Genomic DNA, 25025 nt, shown 5'->3' on the forward strand with positions numbered 1-25025 from the left:
AAAACTAACATATGTCTTTCTTCCCTACAGTCACAGGAATGTAAGATTTTATATCTTTTCCAGTGCTTTGGTCTGAATCTATCCTGGACACTAAAAACGGAAGCCTGTGGCAATGAGAGAGCCTACTGGTTTGCCTCTCACAAAAGGTCAGAAACTGATAGTGAACCAATAAAGGGCAATGAGGCATAAACTGTGCTTCTCCATTTAGCCCTTTCATACCATATTACCCATTTTAGGCTCCAGATTTTTTTCTTTTAACCCAGGGCATGATTATAGAAACAAAATCTCATAAAACTTTGAAAGCAGCATCCTTCACTAATGCAGCTCTGTAAGGAGTGATGACCATCAAATTGGAACTCAATAGGCCACATCAACTAAAAGTCATTTGGTTTAGTGAACACTACAGATTCTCTTATTATTTTGTTCTGTATTATCATTGACATGAACTGGCAATGCCTATTATTCTTTCAAATAACAGTTGTATGAATTAAGCAATGTCTTTGATACAGAAGAGCAGGCACCAAAGACAAACTGTATTCATATACCCCAGAAGACTTATTTGTAGGAACCAGATTGGTAGATATGGCTTATCTCATGCTTACAATCTTCCTAAACTGATTTCAAAAAAGAAAACTGAAAATGTCCTTAAATTGCTTCACTCCTCAGTCAGAATGAATCAAAAGCCTTTTTAAGCACATCCTATATGCTGGACATTGTGCTAAATGTGAGAGACACAAAGAGAGGAAAATAAAAATAGTCCTCCAGGGGCTCATGATTTAATGAGGGAGACAACAAGCAACTACATACTAACAGGATATAAGCAGGATAAATTGGAGATTTGCTCTTCTTCATAATATAAGTGCCATATTAAACAGGAAGAATAGGAAAAAGTGAGGACAAGTTACAGTGCAGCTCTCCCATTCTAAAACTGAAGGTCTCCTTTCCTTCCTATACATGTACTCACCCCCAAATGTTGAGAGGAAATTCAGACTCAAGTGAAGGCCTTCTATCTGATTGACAGAGCTGAGACTTTACGTACTACAGAATTAAAAGTCCCAAATGTGAGTTTAAGTGAATGGTCACGCAAAGTGACTCTTAATCTGAACAACCTCCCAGGGAACCCTTGAGATCCATACCTCTACAGAAAGAGAGGTCCAGAGGTACCAAATTAATAAGGAGAAGCAGTTCCTAGGAGTTATTGCAAAATGCCACAATTTATAGTCCCTGATTATAAGCCATCCCAGAAGAAAAGGTCCCCTAAGGCAGCTGGTGGCACAATGGATAGAATACTGGGCCTGTAGTCAGGAAGACCTGAGTTCAGATGCAGCCCCAGACATTAGTTGTGTTACCATGGGTAAGTCACTTGACTTCTGCCTGCCTCAGTTTCCTCTTATGTAAAATGGGGAACAGCACCTACCTTACAGGTTTGTTGTGAAGATAAAATGAGATAGTATTTGTAAAGCATTTTGCACAATGCCTGGAACATAGTCGGTGCTATATAAATGTTTGTTCTGTTCCCTTTCTCCTTTCTCTACCTTGCCATGAATTCAAGCTACTCTTCCCATACAGGAAGTCCCCTCCAAAATGACGAGTTTCAGCGTTTGTACCTAGTCCCTAAAGAACCCCCTACAGACTGTTGACTGAGAAGCATTCAGGATTTGACAACCCTCTTGATGAGTCATGTATCCTCTCACAGAATTGCACACTTTTAAAAGACATTGCTTTAGTTCGTGGTCTTTTTCTGTGAAAGCAGCCTCTTAGACAACTTGTTTATAGGTAGGAAGTAGCTGAATAACTCCATGAGCAAAAAGCTGACCACTAACCAGGTTTGTTTGAAGTATCTATATAATAAAGTTAAGTTCACATAAATGTTAAGTTTTAATTTAAGAGTTCGTGATTTAGGTTAACCAGGACTTGAATTAAAAGTTGTAGCACATAATATTTATGGCCCTATATTCTTACACACTGAGTGTTTCAGAATATACTGATATTTCTAAGACTTTTACAATTTGTCCCAAATCCTTATAGCATGTTTCGCAGACATATAAGCCAGTCAGATTTTATCTTCAAGTAGACTTTAGTCATAGCATTTTTTTTCTTGTGTAAAAGATTATTTCAAGCCAAGCAACTCTCAATCATTAAAAAAGGATAATGAAAAGCTCTAGACCTTCATACATTGAAAATTATCAAAGTTCTAAAGCTTGTGAACATTTAACACATGTTCTTAAAACTATAAAGATTCATTTTGGATATTTTCCTCCCTACCTCTTTACTCACTTCTTTTCCCACTTTTTGAATCCCAGATATAATATATTATTGACAGTTATAGGTGACTTTAACTCATTATCAAAAAATAGCTTTTTAGTATTTGTAGTGATATTCCTTATTTAGAGATTAACTTTCTTCATATTGCTTGTTAAACACTTCAATAATAGATTCAGGTGATAAAGTCATCATCACTTTTGATTTTTTTTTATCAACTTGCTTCCTTTTGTTGCTATTATAGCTTAATTAAATTAAAATATGTAGGTCACTGATGTACTAATAAAAATCTTCCTAATTAAGACAGTTGTGGTCATTGTGTGTCATATGCCCAAGGGACATTAAATTATCAGGATGTTTAAGGAATGTAGTGTTCTGATTAAATCCTATCATCTGAGTACAAAAGTTAGCATGTCCAAAGAACAAAAAATCAAGTAGTCAGCAGCAGATTAGAGTGATTATTCTTTTTAAAAAAGTAATACTATTTGTTACATAGGATGGCTCTCTGGGAGGGACAGTAAAAGGAATACTGGGGGAAATGATAATTTTTTAATGGTTCATTTAATTTTAATTTTTTAAACATATTTCCACATTAGTTGTGTTGTAAAAGAAGAATCAAAACAAAAGGGGAAAACCATGAGAAAGGGAAAAAAAAGATAAAATAGTATGCTTCAGTCTGCTTTCAGACTCCATACTTCTCTCTCTGGATGTGGATAGCATTTTCCATATGATGATTTTTTTTTTAAGACAGCAGTAAAAACTTAATTTTTAAAAAGTAAAATGTTTAAAAATACAAGTAGTCCCTAACTCCACAAATGAGTCATGTTCCAAAGTTCCTTTTTACATCATTATTTGAAAATTGGGACACATTTTCCCATAGAAGCAGTGTTATAACTGGTCATTGGGTTAGTAGGTTGGCCCAAATAACTCTTGGGCTAGAAAGATGCATGGAAGGTGAATTCCATGGGGATTTGTATTCTCTGGGGTGAATTTTCTGGGGAAATATATTTGGTAGAATAGAATAAGAAGGCACTTTGGCAACTCTAGGAACATGTTCACCATAACCAGGACAGTCCATGAGAAAGGAACCAAGTGTCACTGTGGACCAGTCCACCACTGGTGTACAGTCAATCAATAAGGCCTGTTTAAAAAGTGCCTGTTTATGTGCTTGGCACTGTGCTAAATGCTTTTGGCACAAAGAAATCCAAAAGATAGTCCCTGCCCTCAAGGAGCTCAAAATCTAATGGGGGAGACAACATACAAACAAACAGATACAAATAAAGTTATGTTCAGGATAAACAGGAAAAGAGAGAAGGCACTAGAATTAAGAGGAATTGGGAAAGGCTTTCTGTAGAAGGTGTGGTTTTGTTGAGATTTGAAGGAAGCCAGGGAAGTCAGAAGGTAGAAATGAGGATAAAAAAAAACCTTCCAGGCATGGGGAACAGCCAGAGAAAACGCCCACAGCTGAGAGATGGAATGTCTTGTTTTGTGGAACAGGCAGGAAACCAATGTCACTAGATCAGAGTACATGAAGAAGTGTTAAGTGTAAGAAGAATTGGGGGGAGGAGAGGGAGGGACTACACTATGAATGGCTTTGAACACCAAACAGGAATTTATATTTGATTCTAGAAGTAATAGGGAGCCAATGGAGATAACTGAGTATGGAGGTAACATAGCTGACCTGCCTCTTTGAATGTACATGATGAAGATAAGTGTATTGATTAGGGAGAGAGGGCCCATTTGCCATTCTCTACAAGTAGCTTAACTGGCAAGAGAAGAACAAATTGTTCATATGTACAGATCATTGAGAATTTAAGCGCTCACATGTAAAAAAAACTTACAATAAACTACATTTAACATACTAGTCACAACATAATTTTTCTTTGATTTAGAAAGTACTTCATAATCTTATAGTATGGTCTTTAATTCAAAAGGTACTTCAGAGAAATGGTTATGAATGTAATTTGTCATTAAACTGTAGGGATTATGATGTGCCAGTTCATGAAGAATTCTAGCTAATTAATTAAATGCTGGTAATGGTACATTTGTTATATTGAGTAACAACAGGAATATAAAGAGACACAATCACTTTTACAAGGCACTAGGGGACATTGAGTGTATAGCAGCCTTAATAAACTAAACTTAGTGGTGTAAAAAAAAAAAAACATATGTCGTAAATGTAGAGTGGGCACTAGGAAAGATTGTACCCAATATTATAGGTTACTTCTGTTACTAACAATAATAATAAATAATGCTATCTTCTTATATTAAAATGTAAGACTCCTGGGAGTGGTTCTAATGACCAGATCACACTATTGCCTTTCAAAACACGTGTTAATATTCCATTAACAAGCTTAAAAAGTCCCAGAATCAAACTTCTTTTGAAGGAATTAGATATTGTAATCTCTTTAATCTTTCTGCTATGTGGATATATATATATATATAATCTTTTAGTTGAACCAAATATTTTTTATATTTATCTCCCTCTGGGTCCCACTTAAATAAATGTTATTCAATAACAGAAATCATCGTTTCTCTCTCCTCACAAGTATATCCCTATATTGTCTCAAACTTTTACAATCCATTATATTTCTGGCAGAAAAAGTTTTCAAGTAATTTGTTAGTTTTTTAAGGAGATCATGTGGTACCAAGACATGGTGCCTTATTTTAGCATCCCATACGAAGAAGGAATTTTCATTCTGGCAAATATCCCTTCTCTTTGGCCCAGGCATGGACTCAATCCAGAGCAAATGCTGAGTCTGGAAGTGGATAAGTAAGGTTGGGATCTAGTCCTCTACCACTTACTGCCTGGGTGACCTTGGCAAATCACCTCTCTCTGTCTCAGTTTCCTCATCTGTAATATGAGAGAATTGGACTAAATAGTCTCTAAGGTCCCTTTCAGGTCTAAAGCTGTAATTTTGTCATCTATGATCAATGACCTATTTTTAAGTCCAATCTCTCTCTGCTACTTAGGAGACATTGGCCCCCTCTGAGTGATTTGAGTTAGATGATCCCTAAAGCCCCTTCCTCCTCTGACACTATGACTTACTTGGAATTTCAGCCTGAATGGTTACAACTATGGATGAAAGTATGTACCTGATATTCCCCACTTGGAATCAAAATCAGTAAGGAGTTCATGATCCCAAATTACCAGAGTCAGCTTGGAACCAGACTGGTCTTCAGAAATTAAAATCACAAACATCTGGATATCCACACAATACCTAAGTAGTACAAGTACTGGAAAGTAGGGTACAGGTAATTTCCCGAGCTGTACTGGAGTTGGTGTACACTTCCCTGAGGAAGTATTAAAATGTTGCGGAATCTTTGGTCTATACAAACCTATACGTACAAATGGATAGAGTGCCGGATGTGAAGTCAAGCAGTTATGGATTTAAATATTGCCACTGACACTTACTAGCCTCAGTCAGTAAAATAGGAGTATGAGAAGTGAGGGGAGAGGTAAGAGTTAAGGAGGGTTCCAAAACATTCATACCTTCTACATAGGACAGTTTTAAGTCTTAAATGAGATAATATATGTAAAGTTTTTAAACTTTAAAGGTACTGTTATCATTTTCAAGAAAGCAAAGATTAGGGGTGGCCAGGTGGCTCAGCAAGTAAGAGCACCGGCCCCAGTGTTGGGATGACCTGGGGATCTAATCAGGGCTCAGATACTTAGCACCACACCCAGAAATAATTGGCCGTGTAACCTTGAGCAAGTTACTTAACCCCAATTGCTTTAAAAAAAAAAAAAAGCAAAGATTAGAATTATTTTACACAATTAAAAGATCCCTGTCTTAAAGCAAACAAATCTCTTCTTTTTGTCCTTACATTGGTATTTTGTTTAGGCTCCATTCTCTGGTCCTTTCTGGTGGCCCTCCTCTTTTTTTAATTGGAATCCATGTGGTCTCTTACAGAGATGCCACAGCTTTAGGGGGGAACAGCCATTTTTAGACCAGCAAATGCTTCTCCAACCAATTTTCCTTTCTGAAGAGAGACAGCCTCTGAAAGGAAACAAAACTTTGGTTGTTTGAATGTCCCCTCTTATCTCCTCTTCAAAAAGATGCTGGTCCTTTTCCAAGCCAGGGCAGTGCCAAAGGACTAGCAGGCACTCCTGTTGTAAATGAAAGTTCCCTGTGGCTTAATGCCCTGCAGGGAGCTGAAGACCACTGTGCTTTTGACTGAAAAAAATCAGAAACATGAAAAAAATCTCAGGGTTTTGGTTTGGGTTTTTTTTTTAATCCAAGCTATTGAATGTCCCCCTTCCGCTCTGCCTATCCCCTATCCAAGAATATATGCATATTCTCCTTTTGTTTTGTTTAATGTATATTTTAGGGTTTAAATTATGATATAACAATTCGTCTAGTTTCCCAGAGAGAAATCTGCTTTCGCCCTCCTGCCTAACACATAAGGTGTGAATTATTGCAGTGTAATTCACATCTTGTCCTGCCTTATTACTTAATTTAGGATCCTAATTTACAGCATAATCCATTATGATGTAGCAGGAAATAGTAGTATATGGCAATACAATATTCTTCCATAGAACATGAAGGAGTCAATCATAAAAATTGTGCTGAGAAGTTGTACAAATAATATAATATGCATATTGTTTTGTAAAAATCAGACTAGGTTGAAAATTACATTCTACCCAAATGTCACATTAGTATCACAAATTGAACATGTCGAAAATGAAAGTTACCATCTTCCCCTTGAAACCTTGTCCTGCAAACTTCTATTGAGGATGCTGCTACCTTCCCAGGCACCCAGGTTCTGAGTCATCCTTTCTCCCCTCTGCCTCACCTCCTATATCATTCATTCATTCATATATTCAGCAAGCAGTTTGTGCCTTCCATCTCCTGAGCACTTGTGCTGGGCACTGGAGATACAAACATAAAAATGAAATAGTCCCTGGCCTCAAGGAGCTTTCGTGTTATTGAAGGAAACAGCATGTACACAGAAATTAAAAATAAATACAAAATAATTTCTGGGGAATGGGGGAAGTTGCAACTTTGAGGATCCACATAGGTTTCCTATAGGAGCTGGTGCTTTAGCTGAACTTTTAAGGAAATGAAGAATTCTAAGAGGTGGGGATGAAGACGGTTTGCATGCCAGCCTATGCAGAGGCACTGAGGCAGGTAGTAGAATGTCACATACAGGGAATAACAAGTTTGACAACAGTCAGACTGGATGTAGAAGATGTGAAATGAAGTGCATTAAACCTAGAAAATTAGGCTGGAACCAGATTGTGAAGTATTTAAAAAAGGTGGGTTAGATCATAGAAGCAAGAGAGAGTCGCTAGTGTTTATTGGATAAGAAAGAAGAGATATTGGGGCAGCTAGATGGCACAGTGAATAGAGCACCAGCCCTGGAGTCAGGAGGACCTGAATTCAAATTCGGTCTCAGACACTTAATATTTAACTAGCTGTGTGACCTTGGGCAAATCACTTAACCCCAATTGCCCTGCCATCCCCCCTCCAAAAAAAAAAAAAGACAAAAAAAGAAAGAAGAGACGTGAACAGAACTTTACTGTGGAAATATCAATTTGGCAATTATGTGGAAAATACATTAGAGAGGGGAGAGACTGCAGACAGGAAGGCCACTTAAGAAGTTTTTGCAGTAGTCCAAGTGAGAGAAGATGAGGGTGATAGCCATGTGGGTGAAGAGAAAGGGACAGGTATGAAATATGTTATGGAAGATGAATTAGCAAGATTTGGCAGCTGGTTAAATAAGGAAAAAGAGGAATCCAGGATGATGCTAAACTTGTAAACCTAGGTATGGAAGTAATGTGATCCACTCCATAGAGATAAAGGACAAATATAAGATTGGGGTGGGGGAGAGGGGGCGAGGAGATAAAAGATATTAAGTTCTGTTTTAAACATGTTGAGTTTGGGGTGCTTGTGAGACATCCAGTTGGCAATGTCCAGTAGTTTGTGTTACAGGACTAGAGTTTAGGAGAGTGAGTGGGATTGGATATATAGACCAGAGAGTGAGCTGCCTAGAGGTGATAATTAAACCCATGGAATCTGATGAAATAATCAAGAAAAAGAGTAAGGAGAGAAGAAATGATCCGTGGCAGAGCCCTGGTCTGAATGCATATATAAGAGGTGCAAGGATGATGATCCCACAAAGGAAACAGCAGAGGCTGGACAAGCCAGAAGAGAAGCAAGGGAGGAAAGTATCATGAAAATCTAGGTGGAAGCAGGAGTGGTTAACCAAAACAAATGCTTTAAAGAGGTTGAGAAAAATAAGAATTGAAGAAAGGCCATCAAATTCCATGACTAAGTTCATTAGGAGCTTTGGAGAAAGAATTTTCAAATGAATGGTGAGATTGGAAGCCAGATTGCAAGGGATTAAAAAGGGAGTGTAAGGTGAGAAATTGGAGACAGTATAACTGATAGCTTTTTTTCTTAGGTTTTAGCTGTGAAAGGGAAGAGGAGGGGTGGTGGCCAGGTGGCCCAGTGAGTAAGAGCACCGGAGCCCCAGTGTCGGGATGACCTGGGGATCGAATCCGGGCTCAGATACTTGCCATGTTTCCCCGATAATAAGACCTATCCCGAAAATAAGCCCTCCCCTTACTGTGTAAGATTCCTCTAAAATAAGCCCTCCCCCGAAAATAAGCCCTATTGAGATTGCTACTGTAGTGAAGGTGATCCCCTGCGTTACATGCTACATTATGGTACCCTCTGTATGCACTGTTCCCCCCCCTCCTGGGTGAAATGCACGCCGCGCTCCAAGCTGCATCCAATCAGAGCTGCAGCAGTGAGCGTGTCATCCTGTTCTTCCCCAGTGATTTGCTTATTGAATAAAGGTACATTTTTTTGTTCACATTTACCTGTTTATTAAAATTGCTATCAATGTTCATTAAAATAAGCCCTCCCCTGAAAATAAGCCCTCTGGTGTTTTTCTGTCCAAAAAAATTAATAAGACAGTGTCTTATTATCGGGGAAACACAGTAGCACCACACCAAGAAATAACTGGCCATGTAACCTGGAGCAAGTTACTTAACCCCAATTGCTTTAAAAAAAAAAAAAGGGAAGAGGATACAGTGGATTACTACATCACTCACATTCATTCCCTTATGTCTACTCAAAAAGCCACTCTGATTCCAACCTTTATTACCTCTCACCTGGATTGTACTAATGGCTTCCTGAGTAGTCTTCTTTACCCTTCCTGCTTGTCCAGTCTACCCTTCACACAGAATACTAATCTTCCTGAAGTGCAAATCTGACCATGTTGCTCCTCTGCTCAAAAACCTTTAGTGGCTCCCTAACTCCTTAGAATGAAATTAAAAACTCTCCACAGTGTTGCTTCTACTTACCTTTCACATTTCTCCTTTTCCTAGATTCTAAATTCTTTTTTTTTTAAGCAATCAGGGTTAAGTAACTTGCTCAAGGTTACACAGCCAGTCATTTCTGGGTGTGGTGCTGAGTGTCTGAGCCCGGGATTTGATCTCCAGGTCGTCCCAACACTGGAGCCGGTGCTCTTACTCGCTGTGCTACCTGGCCGCCCCTAGATTCTAAATTCTAGCCAAACTGGACAACTTGAATTGTGAATTCCATTTGCCTGTTTGGATTCAAAGTGTCTCCCACACTTTGACTCAACTCTGCTCCTCTGAATTCCTGTCTTCCTTCAAGATTTAGCTCACATGCCACCTCCTTCATAAAGCCTTCCATTTCTTTTTCCAAACTGATAATATATACTTCCTTCTCAAAGTACCTTATATTATACTTATCCTCATACATGCTGTAATGAGGAAGAAGGAAGGAAAAGTATCAATGAAACATTTTTTAAAATAAAAGAAATAGATATATTTATGTAGAGAGAGTATATAAACATATAGTGAATGTTGGTACTACCATGTTAAGTGCATTGTGTGTGTGTGTGTAGTTTAATATATTTATATATGTGGATATATGTATTCCCAAGAAAAGCTATACATAAGATCTTCAGTTTCACATGCAGTCTCTTTCTATTCTTTACATATGAAAATGTTCATTTTTTAAAATGTCAAGTTAACCAAAAAAATTGCTTATAAAGGAGGAGGAAACAGTAAAAATGTTTTGTTTTGGGAAATATGCCAGATACCTAGAAAAATACCTGTATGTGTGTGTATGTATGTATTATGTATAATAATATAATTATGTGTAAGCATTAAGAGGGAACCACTGGAGTTACTTGTATTGGGTTACTTGTGTTGAGACAAAGGGGTGAAGGTAGGCTATGCCCCAGGGCAGTGGTGTCAAACTCAAATAGATACAGATCCCTTTGGTCCATATTGATTTAGAAAACTACAAATTTATATTATTTATGTTTTATCATATTTTTATTTTTTTCAACATTTCTCAATTACATTTTAATCTGGTTCTGTTTGACACATCTGCCCTAGAAGCAGGTTATTTGTTTCTGCTGACCTTTTTCATAGGTAGCTGAGCTAGTAAAATCTCAGATCCTTTCCTTTATCTGAAGGATCTTACATTTCAATATCTCTATCTTTTTGTCCTTCTAACCTTCAAGTTTTATGAAGTCCAAAAAGGTTACACTATCATAATAGTGGATATGAAAGGCAGTATTTTCTAACAGATAGACAGCCAGCGTTGGAGTCAAGAACTAAGTTCAAGTTAACCTCTGACATATATTGTGAATGTGAACCCCTGGGCAAGTCAATTAATTTCTGAGTGTCTCAAGTTACTTTCTAAAACCATATAAACTATAGAGCAGGTGCCAACCTGCATTGGCAGAAGTGTTTCCTCATTGGAAGTTCCCACAATGAAATCACAAATCTTGTTTCCTCCTCTCACCCCCATCACCACCACCCCCCCCAAAAAAAATAGGGTCAGATGTTCCATAAAGTTATAGAGCCTTTTAAGAAAGGTATTCTTTCTTTACTGAGGTCAATAATTACTATAATTTTATAATTTGTAAGAATAAGTAGAAATATAGAATATAAAGCAAATCGTCCTCACCACTTGGATTTAGTGAATTATTACTACTTAGCATTTGTATAGTACTTTGACAAGTATTCCATAGTCAGTCTTAGTTGTTATAGTTATACTCACCTATTGATAAAAATTCTTTTTTAAATTTATCTCAGTTATATATCCACAGAATAAATTTCTGCTATTTATTTTGGCATCTTCTATCCATTGTCACCATTTACACAGAGCACTCTACTAGAAATGTGAAGAAATACAGACAATTCAGAAATAATCTTTTCCTCATGGAGCTTATAACATAACCCCCCCAAAAATGAGGGCCACAAATATGTAAAGAATATAATGGAAAATAGAATATTATAGGGGAAATGCATACAAAATGCCATTCATAGTCCAAGCAAGAAAAGATGTCTAACTAGTAGATCAAGTTATGATCTTGTGAAGTAGGAAGCATATGAAATAAAATTAGAGGGTATCTGCAATGGTTATCATTAGTTGTGATAGAATGGTATCTAGAAATGCTTTCTTTACATTGTGCCCACAGCCCACAGTAGTTTGTCTACAAAGTAAATCCTTTCTAAGGCCTGCCTTTAGAAGACTGATGGTAAATATGTTTCCTGTAGTAGGCTCCAGGTACAAGATGAAGCACACGTTTTCAGATCCATCCTGTGTTTGGCTTTGTTTGCTTGGCTCTACTTGTTACAAGTGAAGACTTGTGGAATGACAGCAGTATTTTTTTTTAAAAAAAGACATCAATAAAACATTTTAAAAGGAAAAAAAATTCACCTTTTAAAATCACTACCAAACATACATTCCTGTGGTTTCTCATTGCTGTATAACATATCAGTGATGGTTAGTATGTCTCCTCTACTTTTGTCCAAGACTATGCCCAAGACACTGGGAGTAGGGAGCTCCCAGTGAGGAAAGCCCTTTCTCCCAATGTAAATCTATAACTGTTCTGCAACTTAGAATCTTAGAGAATTGGCCTAAAATATTGATTTTTGCCCAGGGTCACAAAGACAGCATCTAACAAAGAAAGGATTCAATCACAGGTCTAAATTTGTTATATATGTTATATGTCAGTGAGCAAAAGGTAGTTTCTAATATATAACACTAGCCACAAAGTCATGTCTTGCTAGGTATTTGATAGATACTAAACTTTTACAGCCTGTAGCGATGTACTGCATTTTCTATTAATTCCTTACATAACCCACATTGATCACTGAATCCAGGCTCCAAAAAGATGACCTTTCTGTAGCTTCTCATGGCGATGACCTAGTCCTGAATTGCGATCATAAACCCCTCCATTTCCAGATGATGATGATGATGATGATGATGGTGCCATAAACTTGGAGTGTTTATGTCCACAGTTGTCTTATATATTCTGACTGGCATCTAGAACAATACTTAATATGTTAATACTCCATAAGTACTGATCAGTTATCATGGTCTGTGAATTGTTTTCATCTTTGTTCAATGTCTATCTTTGTTCTTTCCTGGAAATTTGGTTGGAGTAATTGAGCATTTTAAATGCATTTAAATTTTTTTTAAGAATCTCACTTTTTAATCAGCATTTCATTAAACAAAGTAGTATTAACAATGTTTATGTTTTTGTATCTAATTCCAGCTGGACAACTCAGCCAGTCAGCACATTTATCTCTTCAGTTGCCTTATAATGTACTGGGTTTAGGTCGAAGCGCAAATTTTCTTGATCACCTTTATGTTGGCATTCCTCGTCCATTAGGGGAAAAGGTAAGTTGAGTTTATTTTGCTGCCTACAATCATCTATCACTTTGTTTCTAAAATAATCTGATTTTTTTTAAGTTACTCCACTTTTAAAGACAAATTTAAATAACTAGTTGAGAGTATACTACATAGTCATAATACTTCAAGCACATAATCACTAAAGAATAAAGGTAGCATTCAGTGAAACCAAAAACAATCCCTCCCTGAAAAGGTTGGAATAATTTTTTGTCAAGAATTGACATAGGAATAATTGCTTTGGTTTTGAGTTAATATAAAGGTATAAACGTACTACTAGCCTAATAATTACATACCTGTAATTCAATTCAGATATTGATGTATGCCTTTCAGTTCAATTTAGCAAAATAGATTTACTCAGTATTTATTAGTGTAAGGCAGAAGTGTCAAACATGCTGCATTTCAATGAGAACTAGATTAAAATGTATTTTGGAAATATTTAAATAAATAAAAATACAGGAAAATATAGATAATGTTAATGTGTGGTTTTCTAAATCAATATGCAGCATGCAGAGGTCCATAGGTACGTTTTAGTGGCCTTCTCTGTACATGAGTTGAACACTACTGTTGTAAGGTACAGTGCCATTCTACTTGTCAAACAAATTACTTTAGTTTTAGAGTATTTTTAATTGAACTAAAATAAAACTGTTTTAGTCCATTACCTGAAAGTTTAAACTGTCATAAATTCTTTTACTAGGCTATACGAAAACAAGAGTGGACTGCAATCATCCCCAACTCCCAACTCATCGTCATTCCATATCCACACAATGTTCCTCGGAGGTAATGTCAGTGCTTGAACCAAATTTGGTAAAATGATGCTATCAGCTGTGCAAATCAGAGATGCAGTTCCATCCCAGAGAAAACCTCTCTAGTTCCCGCTGTGCTTCAGTATGAGTGCCATTACTTAATTTCTTTAAAGGAAACCTTAAAAGACTAAGCATGCCTACAGAAAAGGTCTCTGACACTTTTCATGAGGAACAATTTAAATTCTATTAGAACAGCAGGTTAACTAATTTGCAATTTATACATGTATTAATTAAATAAATTGCTTTTTGTTCAACAAATGCATATTCTGGAATTTCAGGGTAATAATAGTTTAATAGAAATGGTTTTCTAAATATGCACTGCTCTTTATTTGTATTTGATTTGCAGTGGACTTAACCATTTCTTTTTCATTCCTAAATGGTTGTCATTTTCTTTAACTTATCACATTAATTGTATTTTCTTTTTAAAGTACAAAATAATGAAGTTATTCATGTAAGTTTTAAAATTTATTGTAAAAAAAAAATAAAGTGGTTATTAGCCAGGCCTCATATCATGAGAGAATACACAGGCTAAGTTTTTCCCACTCCTTGTGTAATGAACATAGATCTGTGTAGGCATAGTGAGTCCTATATGTTATAGTTCTACCACACATACATCCTGATCATAGCCATAGTGATATTTTTTAATATGAATCTATGATATCTCCTTTGTGGGAAATGTATATTATAGAAAAGTTGTACAGTCTTAGAGAGAGAATTTCCTGGAGCACTGAGAGCTGGTATGTATCAGAAGTGTGACTGGTACCTAGTCCTTATGATGCCAAGGCCAGCATTCTGTCTACTATGTCACACCTCCTCTTTTAAAAATATCGAATTCTTAAAGGAATAAGAGGTCTTTTTCATGGATTTGTGTGCTTTAATACAGTATTAAACAAGGAGTAGGAGGCTACTGACACAGCAGATAAAGTACTAGTCTTGGAGTCAGAAAGTTCTGAGTTCAAATTATGCCTCCGACAATTATTAGCTTTGTGATCCTGGGCAAGTCACTTATTTTCTATGTACTGCAGATTCCTCATCTGTAAAATGAGGATAATAGCACCTAATTTCCTAGGTTGTTGTAAAGGCCAAGTGAGATAACTTGTTTTAAGGTTTGCAAAACACTATAAGCTGTAGGTAGGTAGGTAGGTAGATAGATAGATAGATAGATAGATAGATAGATAGATAGATAGATAGATAGATAGATAGATAGTTGTTGTTCAGTCATTTTTGACTCTTCATGACCCCATGGACCCATGGGGTTTTCTTGGCAAAGATATTGGAGTCGTTTGCCATTTCCTTCTCCAGTGAATTAAGGCAAATAGATTAAGTTATTTGCCCAAGGTCACACAGCTAGTAAGTATCTCTGAGGCTGGATTTAAACTCAGGCCTTTCTGACTCCAAGTCTAGTATTCTATACACTGAACCATCCAACTGCCTAAAAGGTAGGGGTGTATAAAAATATATGCAAGAGAATATATGGTGCTTTGCAAAACTTAAAACATAATATAAATGCTAGTAAGTAGTAGCGATAGTGTTATCATCATTATTATTATTAGTGTAATCAAGAAATAGACATGGCTAGGGATTTTGGTTTGAGGGGCAGACAGGCAAAGTAAAGTAAAGGTTTGCTATGTGGCCTGTACTTTTTTAATACAATGGCATATTGGTAATTGATTGTTTTTCTTAAGCTAGATTTTTTTTTCTTCTGCTTAGTCCAGTAGGAAAAATATACAATAATTCAACTGAATCAAAATGGATCTAGAAAAAAAAAAAAGACCTCCCCTGCCCATTTTCATAAATTAAGTAATTTGAGGGATTAACTTGATGTCATTACTAGTACTTATTTTCTTCAGGTGCTTCCTCACTGTATTTTTATTTCCATTTCTGTTAAATCTCTTTTTGCTACAAACCCCTAAACATTTTTATCATCTTACTGTTTCAGAATAAATTATCTTTTCAAATTTATGTACATAATAAAATACATATTGATTTAAGCTTTCACTATATTTTGAGATATATTGACTAGTGGCTAACCTTACTGGTCAATAAATTTTAATTATGGTCCTCTGAAAAGTCAATATCTACTTGCTATTCATCAGAATGATCTTAAATTTATTAAAATTTTTAAATGAATATATAACTGTTCTCAGAGAGAACAAAAAGTTCTCTTTTCGTATATTGGTCCCTTCAGCATTGGTTGTAAGCTATAAGCTGTGCCTCATCTTACTACATGTTCAACTAGAATGTATAATGTGGACTTTGTAATCATGCCCTAGGCCTTGGGTTTTGCAGTACTTTTTGTGATTGGTTTCAGCATAAATCCAAGGCATGTTTCCTACCTCATTTTGACAGAAATCAATGAAAAGAGATAATAAATAAATATAAACACCAACAAAAGCAAGGTAGCATTTTATGAAGTAAATGTATTTTAAAGGCTTTTCATATATGGTTATTTTAAAAGATAATCATGCAGTGTTTCATATATATAGATAATGATCAAGAAAGCATTGCACTTTAATGTCAGTCATATGGTATATAAATCTTAAAAGAAGTCATTCAACTTCAGATATAGCACTCAAAGGATTGAATTCAGTAGTGAATTTAGTTTAAATAAGGATTTAGTAAATAATTTTTTATAGCCAACTACATATTTATAGTCACTCAGTTGGCTTAAAAGATGCGGAGAATAAAATATTCCATTGTATTTGTTGTTTATTCATTATATTTGACCCTGTAGTAAAATATTTAGCCTTAAAGTTTCTCTCCCACACAAATATTCTTGAATACATGTTAAGATCATTTAAGATTCCTTGATAAATACCACAAAAATAACCATATACTATAATCCTCTAATTATTGACTCCTGGCAAAATGCAAAAAGGAGTGTGTGTGTGTGTGTGTGTGTTCATTAAAGATATTCTGTACTGTTATGGAGAATTCCCTGAACAAGATCACAATGGAAAAAGGATCTCTTAAAGATGGTGAGATCTGGTTGGGGCAGAGCCAAGATGGCAGAGTAAAAGCAGAAACCTGCTTCAGCTCCCACTCTAACCACCTCCAATACCTCCAAATAAACTTTAGAGCTACAGAACCCACAAAGTGACAGAGAGAGGCAAATATCCTGCTGAAGGCAGGCCAGCAGGAAGGGTCTATCACACTGAGCTGGGAGCAGAGTGCAATCCCACATGAGCCACACCAGCCCAGACCCGCCACACAGACCTACTGGAGCAGACTTCAGGAGAGTGAATCACTGGCAGCTGTGATGGTTTCCAGACTTGTCAGCCCACAGACGCCAAAAAGAAAGTAAAAGGTCAGTGGGGAACTCTGTTGGAACTGGATGAGAAAAGAACACAGTCTGGCCCCTTCCCCCAGAGCAGCAGAGGTGGCAGCAGCTGCAGCTACTGTCACATGGCTGCCTCCAGAGCTCCTGGCCTGCAGATCAGAGGGGGACCAAGCAACCATTCAGAGGGTAATTGCCCTTGCTTTGACCTGCTTGGATGTGGGTAGCAGTCTTGGGTGGTGATCCTGGGGTGAGGAACACTAGTGGGGCAGAGCTTGTGGCAACTGTAGAGAGAGCGTTCTCCTCATAGCTCTGACGACAGTTGCACAAAACCCCAGAAATTTGGGACACAGCACTCTCCACTCTGGAAGCAGAGTTCTACCATTGCAAAGAGCTCAAAAGTCAAGTATGGCTGGCAAGATGAGCAAACAGAGGAAGCAAAATCAAACTATAGAATCATTTTTCAGTGACAAAGATGATCAAAATATAGAGCTAGAAGAAGACAGCAAAGTCAAAACTCCTGCATCAAAAGTCTCCAAGAAAAATATCAACTGGCCACAGGCCATGGAGGAGCTCAAGAAGAATTTTGAAAATCAAGTAAGAGAAGTAGAGGAAAAATTGGGAAGAGAAATGAGAATGATAAAAGAAAATCATGAAAAGTGAGTCAACAGCCTACTAAAGGAGACCAAAAAAAAATATTGAAGAAAATAACACCTGAAAAAATAGACTAATTCAAGTGGCAAAAGAGGCCCAAAAAGCCAGTGAGGAAAAGAATGCCTTAAATTAAAAGCCAAATTTCTCAGATGGAAAAGGAATTTTAAAAACTCACTGAAGAGAATAATTCCTTCAAATTTAGATTGGAGAGATAGGAAGCTAATAACTTTATGAGAAATCAAGATACTATAAAACAGATCCAAACAAATGGAAAATTAGAAGGCAATATGAAATATCTCATTGGAAAAACCAGACCTGGAAAATAGATCCAGAAAAGATAATTTAAAAATTATTGGACTACCTGAAAATCATGATCAAAAAAAGAATCTAGACACCATCTTTCAAGAAATATATTGCCCTGATATGCTAGAACCAGAAGGCAAAATAGAAATTGAAATAATTTACTGATTCCCTCTTGAAAAAGATCCCAAAAAGAAAACTCATGGGAATATTTTAGCCAAATTCCAGAGTTCCCAGGTCAAGGAGAAAATATTGCAAGCAGTCAGAAAGAAACAATTTGGGTACTGTGGAAACACAATCAGGCTAACACAAGATCTAGCAGCTTCTACATTAAGGGCTCAAAGAACTTGGAATATGATATTCTGGAGGTCAAAGGAGTTAGGACTAAAACCAAGAATCACCTACCCAGCAAAACTGAGTATAATGTTTCAGGGGAAAATATGGTCATTCAATGAAATAGGAGACTTTCAAGCATTCTTGATGAAAAGATCAGAGCTGAACAGAAAATCTGACTTTCACATATAAGAACAGAAGCATGAAAAGTTAAAAGGAAAAAGAAATCATAAGGAACTTTTTGAAGTTGAACTATTTATATTCCTACATGGAAAGATGCTAAGTGTAACTCATGAGACTTTTCTCAGTATGAGGATAGTTGAAGGGAATATGTATGTATATGTATATGGGATGTATGTGTGTATATATATGTATGTGTTTGTGTATGTATATGCGTGTACATGTGTGTGTATATGTGTGTACATAGACAGAGGACACAGGATGAGTTGAATATAAAGGGGTGTAATATATTAGGAGAATGAGAAAGGGAAAGATAGAATAGGGTAAATTATCTCACATAAAAGAGGCAAGAGAAAGCTGTTACAATGGAGGGGAAGAGCAGGAAGGTGAAAGGGAATAAGCCAACCTTACTCTCATTGAATTTGCTTAAAAAGGGAATAACGTGCACACTGAATTGGATATCTTACCCTACAGGAAAGTAGGGGGGAAGGGGATAAAAGGGGGAATGATAGAAGGGATGCCAGATCAGGGGAGAGGGTAATTAGAAGCAAACACTTTTGAAAAGGGACAGGGTCAAAGGAGAAAATAGAATAAAGGGGGGGGGGGGGGGGGGGGGGGGGAAGGAAATATGGTTAGTCTTTCACAACATAACTATTATGGAAATGTTTTGCGTAATTACACATGTACAACCTATATTGAAATGCTTGTCTTCCCAGTGGGGGTGGGTGAGGAGGGAAGAAGGGAGGGAATCTGGAACTCAAAGTTTTAAAAAACAAATGTTTAAAAATTGTTTTTTACATGCAACCAGGAAATAAGATATACAGGCAGTGGGGTATAGAAATCCATCTTGCCCTACAAGAAAGTTGGGGGGGGGAGGGGGAATGGGGAAGGATATGAGACAGCAAATTGGGGGAAGGGGATTCAGTAGGCATACCATCTTGGGGGAGAGGGTAGGGAAGAGATGAGGAGAAAATTTATATCGCAAAATCTTGTGGAAATGAATGTTGAAAATTAAAAAATAAATTTTTTTAAAAGATGGTGAGATAGGGGCGGCCAGGTGGGTGAGAAAGTAAGAGCACCGGCTCCAGAGTCGGGAGACCCAGGATCGGTTCCGGCCTCAGATACTCGGCACCCACACGAAATAACTGGCCGTGTAACCTTGAGCAAGTTACTTAACCCCGAATGCTTTAAAAAAAAAAAAAAGATGGTGAGATCCTCCAGATGCTCCTGTTTGTAGAGATAGTGTGTTGATTTCATCAAGTCCCAGAACATTATATAGCCACCTTAGTAAGATCCATGATTTTAGAAAAGAGATCCTCAGCCCAACAATCCATACAAAAACATCTAAATTATGAAAAATGTCCATTATCAAGACTATGGCATGCAATTAGATAGCGCCTTGAGTTAGTACATAAATCACATATCTTGAACAGGCATTGCATAAGGATACTGAGTTGGACCCAGAATTGACCAAGAAGAGGGCAGCAAGCTGGATTGCATTTGGGAAACTGTTCATTGATTTTAATGATCCTGAACAGCTCACTGATAACAAGCTCCATCTTTTCAACAATCAATCAATCAACAAGGAATTATTAGGTATCTGCTGTATCTCAGGTACATTGCTAGGCAATAGGGATACATGTACAAAGACAAAGAATGAAACAACCTATAATGGGAGAAACAAGACATATGTGTGTACACATATGTGTATATACATTTATATGTATGTTCATAGCATAAAGTGAATAAATAAAAAATACAGGATTTCTCAGTTTGACTGAGAAAAAGATGAAAAGAATAAAACAAATAAAAGTGTTCTGTTGATAATACTCTGTTGCTGCAAATGTTAAGCTAACCAATCCCAGAGGAATCAAAGTTGTCTCAAGTGGCAATGGAGAGATGCATGGAGGTGTATGTAGGCTGGTGCTTAAGATGGAGCATGAAGAATATAAGTAAGGAATCATATGATCATAAAATGTGAGTTAGTGATATGACAGCATCAGGGCTAGAAGACAGATGGTGCCCAAGAAATAACAAAAGGCCTACAGGAAAGAATCCACCATGTTGCATGTAGCCTCTGTGGAAGATCTGTGGAAAACATGGACAAGAATCACATTAGATGTGAAGACTATGGGTGGATTGCCATCTGAACTGATAGAGAAAATACCCATATCAATAAAATAACATATCCACATAGGAATAATTCTTTTAAAAGTATATTTGTATATAGAATTCTCCAAGGATTTGTCTGTGGCCCTCTACTATTTAACATTATCGTCAGTGATTTAGCTGAAGGCATAGAGGCCTTATTAAATTTGCAAGTGACATAAAAATAGGTTAAACAGCCAGAACACTGAATGATAGGATCTAAAATTACCTTAATAAGCTAAAATTAAGGATTAAATCTAATAAATTGAAATTTTGTACAGGGATTAATATAAAGTACTTCACTTAATTCCAAAAAATGAATTTAACAAGAATGGGAAATGTAAGGCCTGGCTAGGTAACAGTTTATATTTTTAACAAAAAAAAAAAAAGTCTAGGGCTTTTAGTAATCTGTCAGCCTAGCTAAGTAGCTCAATAGATAAAGAGTGCTGGGCCTAGAGCCAGAAAGACCTGAATTTAAATCTCTGGCCTCAGAGACTTACTAGCAGTGTGACCCTGGGCACATCACTTAACTCTGTTGGCCTCAGTTTACTCATCTGGAGATGGGTAAAATGAGCTGGAGAAGGAAACAGCAAACCACTCCAGTATCTTTGCCAAGAAAACCCCAAATAAGGCTACAAAGAGCTGGACATGACTGAAGTGATTGAACAACAAAAATGATTCAGGAGTGTGAGGGGGACACCCAAATATGTTAGGTTGATTGAGGGTCATTCCCAACACATAGTATTCGGTACTCTACAATGGCCACACAAAATCACAGAATGATAGATTTATAGCTAAAAAGAACTTCAGGGATCACATATTCCACTGTCCCCATTGTACAGATAAGGGATTATGGCAAAGCCATGATTGAAAACTAAGTTCTTTGACTCCAAATCCAATAGTTTCTCCCCCTTGTCATGCTGCCTCCTTCACATCTGGATCACTGTTCAGTTCCCAGAACCACATTCTAGAAAGAACATTGACAAAATGGACAGCCAAAATGGTGACAGGACTGGAGACCATGCCAAGCCAATAGAAAGAAGATCAGTAGACAAAATTAGGAATTTTTCCCAAAGAATACTTGAGGGAAATGACATCTGCCTTCGAATATTTAGTATCAGAGTAATGATATGGATGAGGGATTAAGCTTGTTAACTGTTGGCTCCAAGGAGCAAAAGTAGGAGTAATAGTAAAGATTTGCAGAGAGGCAGACATAGATTTAGTGTAAGGAACATCATCTTACCCATCAGTGCTGTCCAGTGCAGCTAGCTGCCCACAAGGCCTTTGGAGATCTTCCAGCTGACCCATGTGCCCATTTATCAAGGCTAGGTAGGATTTTTGTTTAGAACAGTAAGGACTGTGTGATCCTGAGATCCCTTCCAGCTCTGAAATGCTGTGATTCTGTCCAAAGTACCTTTGAATGCTTCCTTAATAATAACAGTGGGCATTTATATTGTGCTTCCTAATTTACATATTTTTCTTGCAACAACCCTGTGAGGTAGGGAATGCATTATGCCCATTTTACCATTGAAATCACTAAGACACAAGGAAGTTGCATGACTTGTTTGTGATCACATACCAAGTCAGTGGAAGAGCTAAAGTCCAAAACTAATTGAACTACACCTTCCTGGATCTCATTGAGAGCAGTAATTCAGATAAGATGGGGCTTGAGAAAACAAACTATCAAGTTAAAAATTCGATTTTATGTTTGAATAATAATTCTCAAGCCCCAAGTCTAGCACTGCAAACCATACTAGGCAATATCTTTTTTTTTTTTTGAGGCAGTCAGGGTCAAATGACTTGTACTGGGTAACACAGCCAGTAGAAGTCTGAGGTCAAACTTGAACTCAGGGCCTCCTGACTCCAGAGCCTGTGCTCTATCCACTTTTCCACCTAGCTGTCCCATACTTGGCAATATCTAAACTGTCTTTGTTGTGCTTTTTGTTTAATTAAAATTATCACGTTTGTTGATTCTATAGAAAAAAACAATTTACATTTTCTCTGTTCTGGTCTTTAGCTGGAGTGCTAAGCTATATCTGACCCCAAGTAACATCGTACTGCTCACTGCTATAGCTCTCATCGGAGTCTGTGTTTTCATCTTGGCAATAATTGGCATATTACATTGGCAGGAAAAGGTATGTTCAATTAATTGAAGGTTTAACTTTGGGTAGAATCGTATTATTAATTTCCACAGGAATGTTAAGTAGAGCCATGTTCATTCAAAATATATGGTGTCTAGGAATGACAGATTTTTTAAAAAGTAAATTCTGCCCAGAATCTTATCTTCCATGTTAAGACTCTCACTTATAGCTTTCTAATTAGTCAGACCTTTTAGAAATCAACACAATTCTAGACAATAACTACTTTATACTAAAGCAATTTAGAGACATAGCTCCTATACATTGAACATTTTATGGAAGTGTCCTAAGCCTTGAAAAGTTTTATTAGTAAATGTTTCCGTGAAAAAATTTACAATACTCTTAAATTTGTGTTTTCCCTCCACTGGTTAGGATTGTTAGAAATTATCCCTATTTTGCAGATAAAAAAACTAAACTAAGGCACCAACTAACTACACTAGGCTAAATTTTTTTGTGTGCTTTCAGTACCATCAACTGAAAATAAATTTCAAGTGAAGGACAGGAAAGATGATTTTTGTGCTCAATTTCACATTAAGGGAAAACTCACAATCACCAGTGAATTCATAATTCATGGGTTTTACAAGTTTATGAAAATTAAGACTACTACTTTACTATCTGTGTATCTCTCACACACACACACACACACACACAGTTTTCATTTTTCTGCTCCCATTGTGTTTATCATCTCCACCTGAGAAAGCAGGCAATGAGAGTTAACGCCTGACCTAACAATAATCACTACTGTCCATTTAAGTTATGATTTTTTACTTAGAATACTTTTTCATTCTTCCAGGGAAAAAATAGAATTATAGTCATGCTACTGATTAGGTTTCATACACTCGGTTTCCTAAAAATTATCATTCCCCTAAGTATCTGAAATGTTAACATGAAACCTATATTCAAGTAACATAGAATTGAGATTTAACTTGATTGATAAGACAGCCTGACAGCCCATCTTTAACTTGTGTTGTTTTCTAATGTAGCAGAACGCAGATGGTCTAAAATATTATATAGGGCCATCAAACTTCTACAGCATAAAAAATTGTAATTATAACAAATAGATTAATTTCTTACCAGCATACACATCCCACGGTAATGCCGTGTCAGAAAATCACAGATTTAAAACATACTCAGAGGTGTATATCTTATTATTTAACCAAAGAATGATTAAAGGGCTATATATTTACTCAGTTTATTTTAATTTGTTAACATGAATTTTAAGTGTGTAAAAGAAATGATTCAAGAGATATACAGCAGAAATAACTGATTCGGTCATTCTGTTGTATATTCACCTCTGCTTTTAAAATTAAGAACATGTAAACAGTTCAAATGTTGTTATATAATACAAATGAGTTACTAAGCTAATTTAGGTACTTACAATATTTCCTAAGAAAGCAGTTTAAAATCCCCACTATCATTAACAGCAAAACAGATAACCATGGCCTACAATGATTTAGAGATTATCGTAATATAAACTCACCTATTAGTCATTAATGATGAGGATGCCAAAAATGGAAGGGGGGGGGGGAAAAGATTTTTTCTTGGATTTATAATTAATATGTTTGGAAGATACCAGAATGTGCACTGAAATATCTAAAATTTCTACAAACTTTTATTTTTCAGAAAGCAGATGATAGAGAAAAACGCCAGGAAGCCCATCGGTTTCACTTTGATGCTATGTGACTTGCCTTAAGTATGTCATAATGAAACTGCTGTTCATTTGCTTAATCAAAATACTAACTGCTAGCTTGAAGAAGGGAATTGGAAGAGGGCTATTTTGAATGTTCTATTTATAAATATTGCATTCCTTAGTATTTATTTTGTTAAGTATTAAGGTATAAATGTGTCACAAGGTCTTTTTGGTAAGCACTTTGTATGAGATAATTTTGGGTTTCTGTTAAATAAAGTTGTACTTTTTTTTCATGGTCAGGATACCACTGCATGTACTGTGCTATTTATAAACTGAAAATCTTCTAAAAATAATGACAAAAAAGGCATCATGTGTAAATAAAAATAATTTAAATGAATAATTTTTGTGTCTGAGCTATTTGCATTGGCCTTGCAATCTATATTCCTGTGATGCAAATTATATTTGTATAAATGGTTCTCAGATAAAGAGGTATCAAAGGACTCACACATCCATTATGATAGCTATAATCTAAGGACTTCTGACTTGTATCATTTTGATTTCTTTCCCTTTTTGAAAAATCTTCCCAAGCAATGAAATCTGTACTTT

At 36.4% G+C, this 25025-nt stretch overlaps 1 protein-coding gene across 1 annotated transcript in view; it reads left to right on the forward strand.

Moving 5' to 3' along the window:
• The window catches only part of ITFG1 (integrin alpha FG-GAP repeat containing 1), a 282016-nt gene extending 257197 nt beyond the window's left edge, over positions 1–24819 (forward strand). Inside the window, exons 15-18 of the mRNA XM_069082555.1 lie at positions 12820–12944; positions 13651–13733; positions 22669–22786; positions 24413–24819. Coding sequence (XP_068938656.1) covers positions 12820–12944; positions 13651–13733; positions 22669–22786; positions 24413–24472 — 386 coding nt within the window. The 3' untranslated portion in view covers positions 24473–24819. The remainder of the gene's footprint in view (positions 1–12819; positions 12945–13650; positions 13734–22668; positions 22787–24412) is intronic.
• The last annotated feature ends 206 nt before the right edge of the window (positions 24820–25025 follow it).

Source organism: Petaurus breviceps, unplaced genomic scaffold (genome assembly GCF_028583685.1).
Source record: "Petaurus breviceps papuanus isolate PSGF00001 unplaced genomic scaffold, PetGlider_PUasm1.0 171, whole genome shotgun sequence".
NCBI classification, from domain to species: domain Eukaryota; kingdom Metazoa; phylum Chordata; class Mammalia; order Diprotodontia; family Petauridae; genus Petaurus; species Petaurus breviceps.